Source organism: Notolabrus celidotus, chromosome 20, assembly GCF_009762535.1.
Source record: "Notolabrus celidotus isolate fNotCel1 chromosome 20, fNotCel1.pri, whole genome shotgun sequence".
Classification (NCBI taxonomy): Eukaryota; Metazoa; Chordata; class Actinopteri; order Labriformes; family Labridae; genus Notolabrus; species Notolabrus celidotus.
The window spans coordinates 24,560,897-24,576,324 of NC_048291.1; the positions used below are offsets into that span (position 1 = coordinate 24,560,897).

General features: G+C 42.1%; 1 protein-coding gene across 1 annotated transcript in view; it reads right to left on the reverse strand.

Moving 5' to 3' along the window:
* Positions 1-15,428, reverse strand: part of asic2 (acid-sensing (proton-gated) ion channel 2) — a 515,108-nt gene that overhangs the window by 26,133 nt on the left and 473,547 nt on the right. The window contains exon 4 of the mRNA XM_034712044.1: positions 12,238-12,388. Coding sequence (XP_034567935.1) covers positions 12,238-12,388 — 151 coding nt within the window. The remainder of the gene's footprint in view (positions 1-12,237; positions 12,389-15,428) is intronic.

Genomic DNA, 15,428 nt, shown 5'->3' on the forward strand with positions numbered 1-15,428 from the left:
GCCCAGGTCTTAACAAAGCTAAACTAGACCAATTGGGTTTAATCACACTTAAAGATGAAGTTGTTTCTTTGTGGAGCTTAATGGTGCTTTGTGCACAGGGCTCTCTTTAGACAGGAAAGGAGCTTTCCTTAAACCGTTTCCACCAATCTGAGACCGTATTATCGTCTAAGAGGTCTTCATATAGAAAGCAGCGTTTTATTTTTTCATAATTACAAGAACACATCTTGAAAAGTTTGAAGAAGCGCCCAGAGACCCAACTTTTAAAGATCATAATCTGTGTTAGTTGTTAGTGGTAATGTTGCATGTACAGTGAAAGAGAAAACATAATGTTTTACTCTGTCTTTACAGTACTGGCGATGTTGCACTAATGCTCCTATAGAAGCCATATAGCGGCACTAAATCGTTCATAATTAGCCGCTGTTGCCAACGAAAACAATCAAAAACACATAAAAAAGGCAAAATGCAGCACTGAGTGACATAATCCTTCACACTACATGACAACTGCATCCCCCAACATGCACACTGATGTGATTACAACATGAAAATGCAGACATTAAGTACTTAGCTTTTGATTATAATAAAGGGTTATATTTCTTTTTAGATCTAAGGGCATTGGAAAAAAATAGTCCCTGTAATCACTGTGATTAATGGCTTCATAATTTTCCTCTGTGGTAGAAAAGGATGTAAGAATAGAATACATCCTTTTCTGCAGCCCTGGAGTGTTCAAGCAAAGAGGTCTAAGCCATGTGACTGTCGAAGGTTCTCTTTATTTGATATTTCATTGTGCTGCCATCAGTGGTTCTCTTTTCAGTGATCCTTGTCTCTGTTTGAGACAAAGGACAAGCAAGAATTAACCAAGCTGAAGCCTTTAAATGTCTTTTTTGGTCTGACAAAACGTCCAAGGACGAGACTGATATGTGTTTTTTTACAACAAAAGAAGAGAGCAGAAAATCTTTACAGATACAAAGCTCTAATTATGAATGCTTAAACTTTACGACTCCTTTGTGTCAAATTCTAATTACAGTCTTGTCTAAATTTACTGGATTAGACTGGATAATAATCTCCATGACATGACCAAACAGAAGCAGACACTTTGAGTCTACATAGTTAGCAGTGATGAAACAAACATGGAGGACGATGAAGAAGAGAATCAGAATCAGAATCAGAATCAGCTTTATTCGCCAAGTATGCTTGAACACACAAGGAATTTGACTTTGGTAAACTGTGCTCTCTTTGTACAAGGCATAAGAATAGGAATAAGAATAAGAACTACAATAAAAAATAAAATGAAAATATAATAACAATAACCTTAGCTATAAATACAAAGAAACAACAAATAGCTTGACTAATATGTACAGGCTAAAATAATATGATAAAGTGCAGTGGTGAGTTGCAGAGGTAGTTTTACATTATAAAATAGAAGTTAAATAATACAAAAAATAGAAATATGGAATTCTGCTTGAGAATTGTTGCATTGTATATCTACATGTATATTTACAGAGAGTATTTATCTGACAGGTATGACACTGTTATGGTTTAGTGTTCATCAGAGTGACAGCCTGGGGGAAGAAACTGTTCTTATGGCGGGTTGTTTTGGCGCACAGTGATCTGTAGCGCCTGCTGGAGGGGAGGAGTTTGAAGAATTTGTGTCCAGGGTGTGAGGGGTCAGCGGTAATGCTCCCTGCCCGTTTCCTGGCCCGGGACCGGTACAAGTCCTGGATGGGGGGCAGGTCGACACCGATGATTTTCTCTGCAGTCCTTATAGTCCGCTGCAGTCTGTGTTTGTCTAGTTTGGTTGCAGAGCCAAACCAGACAGTGATGGAGGTACACAGAACAGACTGGATGATGGAGGTGTAGAACATGATCAGTGAAAAGGTGAATCTAGAGTAGGGGAGAACGGGGTTGGTTGTCACACAGGTTGGTTGGCACACTCGTTATATTTCACCACCAGAGGGCGCTGTCTCTCAAATTGGGGTATGGACATTTCCAGAATTAGGATCAGAGCTCACCTACATAGTCTTCTCTGGAGTAAGACAGCTGAACTTGAGGTGAGAAGACTTTTTGTGTTTTTCATGTCAAATTGTAAATATTCAGCTCCTCAGTATTTTTCTTCTAGGCTTTTAAACGATGGGTTTATAACAAAACAAGTGTTAACCTTACAAAGTGTGAGGGGAAAGCTATAGTTTAGATTTGTATTAGCTAGCTAACTACTTGTTACATGGTTGTTAGCCTTGATCCTAGCAAAAAATTCCAGTTGGGGTTGGTCGTCACATTCTCTTTGGGGTTGGTTGTCACATGTAACGCCTAGTTGAGTAGGTCATTATTATTAGTCCTATTTGTTTTGTTCTTTATGTTGTTTTATAGGCTGGCCTAAAGATGTGTATCCTGTTCGTGTTCCTTGCTCATTTTATGTTAAAATGCATTAAGTTATGTAGGCCTATCACTTGTCAGTGCAATTAAACTTTCAAATTTAGTTCTGCCTTCTTGCCTTTTTTAAAAGATTTTTCCCATTGAAATACCATTGACAACCAACCCCATAGTGTGTGACAACCAACCCCATAGTGTGTGACAACCAACCCCATAGTGTGTGACAACCAACCCCATATGCAATGCAATTGCATGCAATGCAATTAAACTTTCAAATTTAGTTCTGCCTTCTTGCCTTTTTTAAAAGATTTTTCCCATTGAAATACCATTGACAACCAACCCCATAGTGTGTGACAACCAACCCCATAGTGTGTGACAACCAACCCCATAGTGTGTGACAACCATCCCCATAGTGTGTGACAACCAACCCCATAGTGTGTGACAACCAACCCCATAGTGTGACAACCAACCCCATAGTGTGTGACAACCATCCCCATAGTGTGTGACAACCAACCCCATAGTGTGTGACAACCATCCCCATAGTATGTGACAACCAACCCCATAGTGTGTGACAACCAACCCCATAGTGTGTGACAACCATCCCCATAGTGTGTGACAACCAACCCCATAGTGTGTGACAACCAACCCCACAGTGTGTGACAACCATCCCCATAGTGTGTGACAACCAACCCCATAGTGTGTGACAACCAACCCCATAGTGTGTGACAACCAACCCCATAGTGTGACAACCAACCCCATAGTGTGTGACAACCATCCCCATAGTGTGTGACAACCAACCCCATAGTGTGTGACAACCATCCCCATAGTATGTGACAACCAACCCCATAGTGTGTGACAACCAACCCCATAGTGTGTGACAACCATCCCCATAGTGTGTGACAACCAACCCCATAGTGTGTGACAACCAACCCCACAGTGTGTGACAACCATCCCCATAGTGTGTGACAACCAACCCCATAGTGTGTGACAACCAACCCCATAGTGTGTGACAACCAACCCCATAGTGTGTGACAACCAACCCAATAGTGTGTGACAACCAACCCCATATTGTGTGACAACCAACCTCATAGTGTGTGACAACCAACCCAATAGTGTGTGACAACCAACAACCAACCCCATAGTGTGTGACAACCAACCCCATATTGTGTGACAACCAACCCCATAGTGTGTGACAACCAACAACCAACCCCATATTGTGTGACAACCAACCCCATAGTGTGTGACAACCAACCCCATAGTGTGTGACAACCAACAACCAACCCCATAGTGTGTGACAACCAACCCCATAGTGTGTGACAACCAACAACCATAGTGTGTGACAACCATCCCCATAGTGTGTGACAACCAACAACCATAGTGTGTGACAACCAACCCCATAGTGTGTGACAACCAACCCCATAGTGTGTGACAACCAACCCCATAGTGTGTGACAACCATCCCCATAGTGTGTGACAACCAACAACCATAGTGTGTGACAACCAACCCCATAGTGTGTGACAACCATCCCCATAGTGTGTGACAACCAACCCCGTAGTGTGTGACAACTCTCCCCAGAGTGTGTGACAACCAACCCAGTGTTGGGGTTGGTTGTCACAATGTGTCAGAGTGTCTTTGATAGTTAATTGCCTCTTTGTTACAATGAGTTGGAAAATGAGAGGGATACACATTTCAAGCCAACACCTTAAGCTTCAATTTAATGTAGGAATGACTATTGAAAGATGTTTTGATGATGAGCAATCATCAAAACAGTAAAAAGTGTGACAACCAACCCGTTCTCCCCTCATCCATTGCTAAGACTGGAGAATACATATTAGTCTTTTTTTCACTGCTTCTGTCTGTTTCAGGATGCAGTGAGAGCATGTGTGCATGTGTGTGTGAGAGTGTTTGAGTGCAGATCAGAGCACAGGCTTACTCTGGTTGCTTTTACCCCAGTCGACTCGGCTCTCCATATCTGATGATGATCAAGTGGATCACGGATAACGATGTTTGCCGTATCTGAATCCCTGATTTAAAGTTACTTTATGTTTCATCATCACTATCACACTCATTTAACTGCGAATGACTCAACAAAGTGAGAGAGGCGGATATATTATGATGTTATCTGCTGCTACAATCATAACTCAGACCTTGCTGCTTTGTATGACAGCAGATAAATTCAGGTGGTGTTTTGATTTCACCTCCCTCTCCGCCTACATTACAAGTGATTCTCTCTGAAAACATGACAGAGGAAGGATCATCTGAGGTAAATCAGGATCCATTCTGGCATGAGTGTAAATCTGAAATGATAAATGCAGCTAGCAATACTTCCTGGTTGTTGCGGGGTGAGTTAATGAACAGGGTTGTTTATGAAGACCTCTCACCACCCTCAACTCTCAATGTCCAGCTCCAATTTTTTCCAATATCCATCAAATTTAGAAGCAGACATGTCAGGTTTGGTCTACACTGGGTGTTCAAAGTGACTGATGTAGCTGATTCTCTGACTTCTCCTCCACTTCCTTCACAAGTTTTATATAGTAGAAGCCAAAAGTATTAGCCCCCTTGTGAAATCTGCTTCAATTCTTGATTTCTCTCTGAAAATGACCATTAACAACAAGTGTTTATAGTTTATTTGTTTCCAAAATAACCAAGTCAAAATGTTCACTATGTCTGATAAGGATATTATATTGATGCACTTAAGTGAAACAAGAAAAGGTAAAAATGACACGTCCAAAATTATTAGCCCCCTGGTCATTAGTAGTCAATGGTGCCCTCTTTCTGAGCCACACCTGACAATAACCTCTTCAAGTAGTTCTTTACAAGGTTGGCACATGCCTCTTGAGGGATTTTGTCCCATTCCGCCAATGCAAATTGTGCACCAGCCACAGATTCTCCATAGGATTTAGATCTGGGGTCTGTGCAGACCACTCAAGGACCTTGGTTTAGGTGTCCTTTAAGAACTGTTGGGCCAATTTTGACATATTATGCTTTTGGTCATTGTCTTGTTGGAAGATTAAGTGCCAACCTAAGCCTAGACTAACGTCCAAATCCAACAAGATCCGTGTCTGGTCTGTCTCCAATCCGTCATGGCACCGGATCTGATAGGGTTCTATTCTAGTCAATCTGTTAACCCCCACTGGATCCACTCCGTTGCATTCAGGCTGCATCTCTGATCCGGCAGGTCGGAACACAACGGATCAGCCTGGAGTCAACAGGTCAGAGGTTTTCAGAGGACCAGAAAGACAACATGGATTAGGAGAGGAGGAGGAGAATCCTTAATTCAGTGATTGCCACGGAAAAACCCTGGTCACATGACTCCAGCTGTCCCGCGGTCCTGCTCCGCACTGCATTCCAAAAACGCAACTGGTGGGTGTTGACGGACGAGAGAGCACGAAGCCGGATCAGAGAAGGACCTGACACGGTTCTGGTGCAAGTCCCGTTTGAGAGCAGAGTTCTTCATATTATCCATCAAAATGTCAACATCATTTTCTTTTTTCATGATGCCATGCACCCAAACATTGGGCAGAATTTAAGGAGCATTTTCCAGAATTCCTGGGGGATAATCATTTTTTTCCTCAACTCTATTTTTTAGATTTAGTGAAACACCCATCAACTCAAAGAGAAGGTTAGAAACCTTTGATGGATAGTGTTTTGGTGCAGATATGCATGGTAGCTAAAGATGAGCAATATAAGCTTTAGTGATGTTTATATCCAACACTATCTATTCATAAACAGGTTAATTTTAACTTGTTTGCATGTTGATGTTAATGATTTGAGCGCAAAGTGTTTGTTAGGAAGGCCGAGAGTCAATCTCAGCCTGCAGTAAATCAACTGATCTTAACGCCCGCCCACATCAGCTGACAGCTCAGCCGATAACCTTCTAAACATTCAATTAGCAAATGTATAAATGGGCGTCCTCTTTTTACTGCTGTAGCCCGCCTGTTTACCAGCAAGACCTTTTCATGAGCGTACTTTTACTTTAAACAGGCAGGCTGTCTCCAACAGAACTGGTAAGATGATGTTCTCAAACATGAATCCGATTTATGTCAGAGTACTTCAACTTAAACTGAGTCCAAACACTGAGACTGCAACAGAGAAACAGTCACATAATTCAAAGCAAAGATGTCGTATTTGCACCCTTTCCACAAAATGTTATCATAGTAAATTTACAATTGAGTGCAAATTTACTTTGTGCAGCCATCGAGTAAAATCTGAATTTATGGCTGAGAATGACACAGAGCCTTCCTCTAAACAGCAGAGGAGAGTTGCATCCAGAGGAAGCTTGTGTCAGTTGTGATGCTACAGCCAGAGTTCACTCACATCAGCATGAATTAAAGATATAACGTCTGGATCCAGCCTACATCTTTACCAGCTAATTCATGCTGCTGTTTGTTTTCAGAGAGCGTGTGGTGCTCTTCAAGCGTTGAGTTTCTATGAAGCGAGAGCATGAGATCGCAGCCCACATAAGCGAACATCAAACCAATAGAAGGATAAAAGGATCAAGGTCTTTCCACTTCCACTTGGCACTCGGTTTAACCTGTTGTCGAACAAACATTCCTTCTGCTCTTTTCAGACTCCTCTCAGAGAGCTTTTAACCATCGCTTTGCTTTGATTTAATAACAGCAGACACAAAGAGCGCAGATGCAAGGCGAGATTTTAGCACTGCACTCAAATGCTTGTCAAGCTTTACTTGCCAGTTTGCCACATAAAATTGAAGCTTAGATCTGACATGATAGATGGCACACTGGTTGAGACACAGAATAAAAAGGAGCCGTAAGATGAGGTACAAGCAAAGTGAGCAAAAGGAAGAGATTAAAAGCTACTGTGTAACATTCTTCTCCCTGCTATTCTGAGAGATTTCTTAGTTCAACAACTCAATAAGTCGTTGCAGAGCTCCTACATTCTGCATCACTCCTTTAGTGGTTCGGTTTAAAATAGACACGGTGGGTGAGCATAATGCTACTGGTTGCCTGGGAACTCTGAATGTCAGGATTCAAAGTTTACTTTCCATGCACGAGTGCCGGCGCGATCTAAAATAAAACTCTTTGATGTGCCTCATTTTAAGAAAAAGGGATGTTTCTGCGTGTGTGATATAAGAATAAATGAAACTGGAATGCCATCACACGTCTACAGGCTATGATGTCTTTGAAGGGGCTCTGCTCCGCACTGCAAACATTTTGTAGCTCTGCTGATGAAGGGGAAACAGGCGGTGGATGCTGACTGTGTGCGCAGACAACTTTGATCAAGACCTCCTGATGAGTGTTACACCACGGAGGCTAAAAAACTTCACATGACTTTTCAAAAGCAGGTCACTGAGTAGCAGGAGCTGAACTGATTTCAAACCCACCAAGAATGGAAGTTGGTTTCACAGATGCAGCATACGTGTCCTTAAAGCTGCAGGCAGGAGAACATTTAAAGAACTGTCTGTGTGATTGATGGGAGGGGGTTTTTCTGGCAGGATTTGGGTCAACTGGTTCTTTCAGTGGTAGAGGGTGCTTAAAACAGGAAAGAGTTGTTGGATTGGTGATTGTTTTAATCAATAACTTACTCATCTTTCACCTGAGATTGGTCTCTCTTGGATAACAATGCCCCAATTCAACAGTCCTGACAGCTCACTGTGTTTTCTAATTTCTATATTTTTTTAAATTATGTTTTGGGGCATTTTTGTTTTTATTGGATATGAAATGTGGGGATCAGAGAGTGGGGGATGACATGCAGCAAATGGTAGAGGCTGGGAATCGAATCTGCGACCGCTGGGACTATAGCCTCTGTATATGGGGCACGCTTAGACCGTGAAGTATCTGATATTTAACCACATAAGATTAAGCTTATGTTGTTAGTCTGTTCTCCTGGTGGAGTCACAAGGTGGACAATGCGTACTGGCTGTGGACGTTCCAGGGCCGTCTTATGCAGAAGAACAAGCTGCTCTGGAGACCCAGACCTACAACCCTGCTCAGCATGGACTAGATCAAGTTGATCAAGAAGGATCTCAAGAAGTACTCAAAGATCTTTGAGCAGAAGGATCGTCTGAGCCAGTCCAAGGCTTCCAAGGAGCTGGTGGACAAGCGCAGGTCCATGATGGAGGACTACCGTCGCTACAGGGAGGCGGTGCAGCAGACCCATCTGGAGCAGAAGAGCCTCCGCCTGGAGCTTAGAGGAGGAGTGGAATCTGATGAACTGGACTGCAACGTGGAAGACTGGGAGGAGGAGACCATTGAGTTTTTTTTATCAACGAAGAAATCATTCCCCTTGGAGATCTAAAATAACTTCAGGAGGTTTCAAGAATTTGTAGAATGGCTCCAGGAGGCTTCAGGAATATCTAAGAAAAGAGCATCTCGCCATAATTGTTATTGACTATGACAGTTGGCATCTTTGACCAATGGTCACTTGACTGTTGTCATTTTAAGGTCTTCAGAGTTGGAGTCCAAAATAACATTGTTGTACTGTTGTTATTGAGATGTCTATATATGGGTGTTTTGTGACAACACCTACACCCTTTATAAGACGGCCTTTGGAGACAGAGGACAGGCGACTTCATCTGGCCCAGTCGTCCTCCAAGCAGCCGCGATGCTTGTTACTGATGCTGATGCTGTTTGTTGTAATTAAACATATTATGATACGAGCAAGCCAGTGTCACGAAGTTCATTCTGCATCTGCACATCACAGACTGTTAAGACACGACAACCAATAGGCCAATGGCGCCCTAACGATCTGGTCTGATGAGAATTGAATTAATCTGCCTACTGCCTTTACATTCACCAGCTCTTCAAGATCTTCATTTGTTACATGACACTCTCACAGACCCATCAAAACCCCGTACCTAGAACCTGGTCTGCAACATAAAGCAGACTGCAGCAGGTCAGGTTAAAACAACAACCAATAACTGACTAAAGGTTAAAAATGAAATAAAAACAGATATCAATTTACTGGTGACCCAGCCTCTCACCCAATGACAGTTGGTATAAGTTCCAGCTCCCCCTGTGACCCAGAGCTGTGGCAACCTCTTGGTCCATCAGGGCTAGGGTTCATTATCTGGACCTGGGAAGACCTCTACTGTCACTACTGTCACAGGAACACTAAATAAGGGAACATCTGTATGTCTTTCTCCAGAGTCCAGTGACTTTTTGAGACAAAGTTAAAGTACACTCTGGATATTCTGGCCTCATGTGGCGTCAAAATCCATATGAAGACTCTTCATATTGTTGTTTCCTTTAACAGAACCCCTCCTCCCTCAGTTTATTTGAATAGATATTAGTTGTTACATCAAGCATGACTACAATTAGTATCATCAAGGAACAGAAGCAGGCATTTGGGTATCGGTTACTACAGTTACTTCTACGACTCAGCAAGCATCCAATAACTGAGTTTGTGTACTGAGCTAGTGGTGCTATTCAGACTCTTTATCACTTGAATAAACTCCCTGCTAGTCTATGTGTACAAACTCAAAGTTAGGCTGAGAAAAGAATGACAGCCAGAATGCCACAGTAAGAATGGAGATGACTGACAGACCCACAAGTCCATCCATTATTCCCATCACTGAGCAGTTCGGTCAGCCACACAGTGAGAGGAGAGCTGTGTATCCAGGCAACCGACAATCTGTTTTTCTCTCACCACTCAAACTTAGATCCGTCTTGTTCATTTCTCACACCATGAAGCATGCTGCTTTTTTAATGTTTGTCCATCATGATAAAGTGAGGAGGAGAATCATGACTGCACTGCCCTGCAGCTGCCTGGACGGAGCACAGTGCTAATGGAACCCCAGAGAGCAATGGCTGGCCTCTGGATGATGCACAATGAGAGGAGAGAAGAGAGAAGAGAATAGAAAAGATAGATGGAAAAAGAAGATAATTGGTGGGAGGAGAAGGGGGAAAAGTCCCTGTGCGGTGTGTACACATCATGTCTGCATGGCATAAGGACCTGGCTCAGTGGAGGAGACACTGGGCGCCCCGCTGAGGCTGACTCAGCTCATCTGGGCTAATTAAACCACACAGGGATAAACAAGGGCAGTGAAAAGCAGAGCCCGCTGGGAGATGAAGCTTCACACGCTGGAGTACAGCCTGTTCAGACGGAAATAAAAACAAGAGTATCTCAGGACTGAACAGCAGCTGAGGGACCTTCTGTCCATAGACCGACATGAGGAGGATTGATAGGACTCGGACGTTTTGATGATGGATCTTCTTTAAGTTTGAGCCGAGAGTAAATAATGCCCATCTGCCGGGCTGCTCCAAGCTTGGCTGGCTTCTTTGAGAGCTCCCCTGTCTGCCTTTCCAAACTGGTTCAGACGTGAGCCGGCCACTCAATGAGCTCCACCGTGGAAGCACTCAGGCAGCAAGCCTTAAAATACTAAATCTGAACGGCTAACAAGGTCTCTAACATGGACATGAGTACGGAGGATAAACTTACGCTGCACTACTTTATAATACAGATTATCAAGGAGGCTCTGGTGCTTGACTTAAAGGGGGTTTTAATTTGCATCTCGATCACTGAGAGCTCTAAGTTTTCTGAAGAAAAATATGATCACAGCTGGTCAGGACGGGACGTGCTGTGACTGACAATCTGCTTTGAGTTTGTCCAACACAGAATGAAGACAAAAGCAGAATCATTTTGACATCCTGAGTTATCAAGGTGCCAGTACTGCTAAATAAAACTTTAGGTAACAAGAGGTCTTATCTTGAGTATGGATTCATTTCCTTTTACCTTTAAATTCAGACTTATAATGAAATGCTGAACGCTATCATGTTGAACTTCTGTGTTCCAGGATACAAGTCTCATGAATTGCAGGCATCTTACAAGGTTACAAGTCAGGCATAGTATGATACATACCCAAGATTTCATACCTATCAAAACGCATCCAATGGTATCGTACCATGATGCATCATATCAGTCAGTTTACTGGTTTTACCTTGATATATGGTCATATCTCACCCCAGATTTACCACAAGCATTTGACCTTGAGGAATGTACTGAATCTGGCTCACACAGTAAACACTGAAAACAGCTTTGAAACAGCTGCATCTCTCTAAGTTTTCACCTCACATACATTCACAAAGTTCAAGAAGATACTCACAGCTGTTTAAAGCTGATAAAAACCATCGCACACACTTCTGGATCTTTATTTGATTTGAATTTAATTGGACTTTCTGGTTGTGAAACTGTCCCCTGGGTGATTCCATCAGGAGGACATTAAATAATTTCTGTATTAATTACAGCTAAATTAAATAAAGTAAGAGAAAAAAATACGTGTGACCTGAAGGCTTACCATGGGACACATTTGGGGAAATAGAGTTTTAAATACTTAATTTGATTTCCATCATCTCGAATTCACTTTGAGGCGATGAAAATCATGCACTGATTAAGCTCGGGTTCATTTCTATCAAATGCTAATCAAGCAAAGATGAAAAAGAATGACAGAAACAAACAGTAACAGCTGTAAAAAAAAAAAAAAAAAAAAAGGTGTTCCAGTCTGTGTGAAAATGTCTCGTATATGACATGAGACAAATATTCAGAATGACAGTGTTTGCTCAGTGGAGGAAAAACACAATGCTAATCTGGATGGAAACAAGTTGTTCATGACAGGAAGGACTGACTCATACATGGAAAACTCTGACACGCAGCTCTGCAAGTGTCCGCTCGATGTACTGGATACAATGTGAGGACATGTGGAGCTCAGGTAAAAGGCACTCAGTCAAACTAAATATTACTGAAGGAGGAATTACGTAGTCAAAAGTCATTTTCAATCCAAAAATTCACCAATTGTTCTTATTCTTGCATTTGTGAAGTATTTTTGAACGGGGTAAGGTAAGCTCCTTTTTAAATGTGAATGATCTCATAATTCAAACCACATGCTAAGATCAAAGTCTCAGTTGTTCCTACCTGTGTCCCCCCACACCGGCAGGTACTCGTCTTGTTGGATATCCAGCATGATCTCCAGACCGTTCCCTGTCCCTCCCTTCATGGTGGTGCGGAGCGTCTTCCCTTCCTCTGCAGCGTTGAACATGTAGCACTTCCCGTACCTGGTGAACACCTGAGAGGAGACACACAGCAATAGAATAGACTTATCAGTGATGACTCATAACACACACACACACACACACACACACACAATGCAGTAGACACAGCTGCTAATAGCACATTGATAGAGCCAGTTTAAGGGATCTTTTGTAGCCGAGTGTTCATTCAGAAATAAATGTGATTGCAGGATGATGAGCTTTAAAAGAGGTTCTCATATTATCAGATGTAAAGAGTTTCATGTTATAATTACACACTTAGCTGCACTCCAACAGACAGATATCAACCAGCTTCTTAATTTCTATTGAGCCTCAGTAACTTGTGGCAGTTTTTACTTCTTCTTCAGTGGTTTTATTTAAATGTGCAGTCATGAACGAGACAAGGACACACACACACACACACTCGCAACCCTGACTGCAACAGGTGGCTGTGGTATTGTTCTTGCTTGAAGACAGAAGAAGCTCTGACACCACATTTCTATGATCGTCCTCAGCTGTATGTGCACAGGGCTCATCAAGGACAGGCCATGTTAGAGCTCACAGGAACAAAACACAGCGCCCACTGAAACATTTAACAGCAGAGCCCCTGACATAACTTCTCTATTCGGTTCAATGTGTGTGCTAAACTGAATGTGGATAACATCTCACGCCCCTGCAGCACCACCACTACCACCACCACCACCACCAAACTGCTATAAGGCATTCATGAATAAAACATGACCTGAAACTGCAGAGTGCAGCTTTTTTTTCTCTTTGTGCAATTATACATACATACATATAGAATGTGTGAAGCACAGGCAAGCATGTAAATGAGATTGTAGTAGTGAGGTCTCCACTCATGAATAGTTATCACAAGAACAACCATGGAAGTTACTGGAAACAGGATAATACACCAGGAACAGCGATGCCCTCTGGACCTCTCTCTGCTGCATTGAAATTTAAACACCGGTTTGATGTTCTGACTTGACTTATGATTCAAATCTGTGACACTGTACGTTCTGAATATCTATCAGTGCTGCTCACTGCGCCTCTGTTCCTCACTTTGAGTTCGCTTCATTCAGTGGTGTGTAGGTAGACCTGGCTAATCTCATGTACACTGTGGGAATCCACTGACTCCCACTGAAGAGGGAAACAAGTCAATGATGGAAGGAGAGGGAGATGATTCAATGAAATAATCAAAGCTTTTTACAAAGTTACGCAATTGTTATATGCAGCGTGTTGGTCTTTTAATGATCTTAATCTTTTCATCAACCATTTATTGTTTTTCCTTCCAGTTTGGCCTTGATTGAATCTTATTTAATCATCAGCACAAATCAAAATATTGTTAAACCTTATTAGTCAAGCTTTAATTAAGTTTTACTTATTTCTCTGTCTTTGTTTAACTAGATTTAACTTTTTATTAAATCCTGTTATTGTTACAGTGTGCATTCAAAACAAAGTCATTCATCCCTCCTGTGTGTGAGGGGAGCAGAGACTGTATGAAACATGTGAAGCCAGAAAGTTTAGAGCTCCCCCTGGTGGCTGTCTGCAGTATAGGTCTTAGAGCCTGTTTCCTTTATTAAAACCATAGACTGTATAAATAATGGACGTAGTATCCATGACTTCACCCATCTGTTCCTGAGCACTGTTTTGAAGTGGATCAACGGCGGGAGCCATATTGGAAATGCTGAACTCATCTAAAATAGTGTGACGTAAAGAGGTGGGGTTTGAGCCTCCTAGCCAACAGCTATGTGTTCCCACCGGTCAATCAAGTCAGTCATGTCCTTATTTGGGCAAAAACTTGTAATCTTATTATCTTCTGAACCATCTCGTTAGAAAAAAATTCATCCTCTGTACAGTGTGTGCCGATAGAGAGATTAGCTACGTAGGCCGAAGCTGTTTTTTGAACCAGGCTGTGTACATGTTTATTAATGCTGCAAAGATCGTCTCCTTTGAATGGGTGTGTATGTGGTTTCCTGTCTTTCTGCAGCCAGCCTCAAGCGGATTCTTGATGAATTGCAGTTTATAACATTTCTGCATGGGCTTCATATTTTGAGACCGAAGGTTGCCGCTTCATTAAAACAGATGGAACGTGGTTCAATCTTTCCAATTAGAATACATAAATATTGCCTCAACATGGCTCCTATGACGGAGGTTAGTTCTTATGCTGTTTGATGTGCTCTGTTGACAAATGCAGGCAAGGAGCAAGGAGGCATAGTGTCCATTTAATATACAGCCTATGGTAGGAAGGGTGTAAATGTGCAGTGTGAAGCACTTTGGGTTACTTGGTTTTTTTTTAACTTATATTTTTTGGCCATTTTGCCTTTATTTTATAGGACAGCTGAAGACAGACAGGACATGTGGGGAGTAGTGAGTGGGGGAAGACATGCAGGAAATGGTCGACTGCCCAGGAATCAAACCTGTGACCCCTGCGACGAGGACTGTAGCCTCTGTACGTGGGGCGCTTAGACCACTAGGCCACCAGCGCCCCTGGGTTACTCGTTTTAAAAGTATCATACAAACTAAGTGTAATTGGTTTATATTTGGGTAATGTTTATCAATAGCTCAACTTCTTTTATTTACCCCATAGCAAGAATTGATCCTAAGTCTAGGATAATCTATCCTAAATCTACACTAACTGAGTATTGTATCCTGAATAAAATCAGTTTCATAAAGTTCAACCTTGCAATATTGGATTTTTTCTACACCTTCTGCAAAAAAAAAACTAACGCTGGAGGTGTAATGTCTTATTTTTTGGTGTGTGAGGGAGAAACTCGCCCTGTGTTGCCTGTTAGGAAGCAGAGTTATAATTTAAGTTGACTCTATTTACCGCTGCTATTTTATGAGGGCATCTTATCAGATTTAGAAAAACTGCAAATGCAAATGTGGAAGTGTAAATGTTTGCAGAATGCATTAAAAAACGGATACGATTCTGTGATTGGACCCGACTCACATTCTAATCAGACATGAGCCCGAGCGTGACAGACTTAAAACTCTGGAGGAAGAAATCTGCCAGTGAGTTATCAGGTCGCCAAACCACGACGGCACAACATGCAAAGGCTTCTCATACTATGTGTA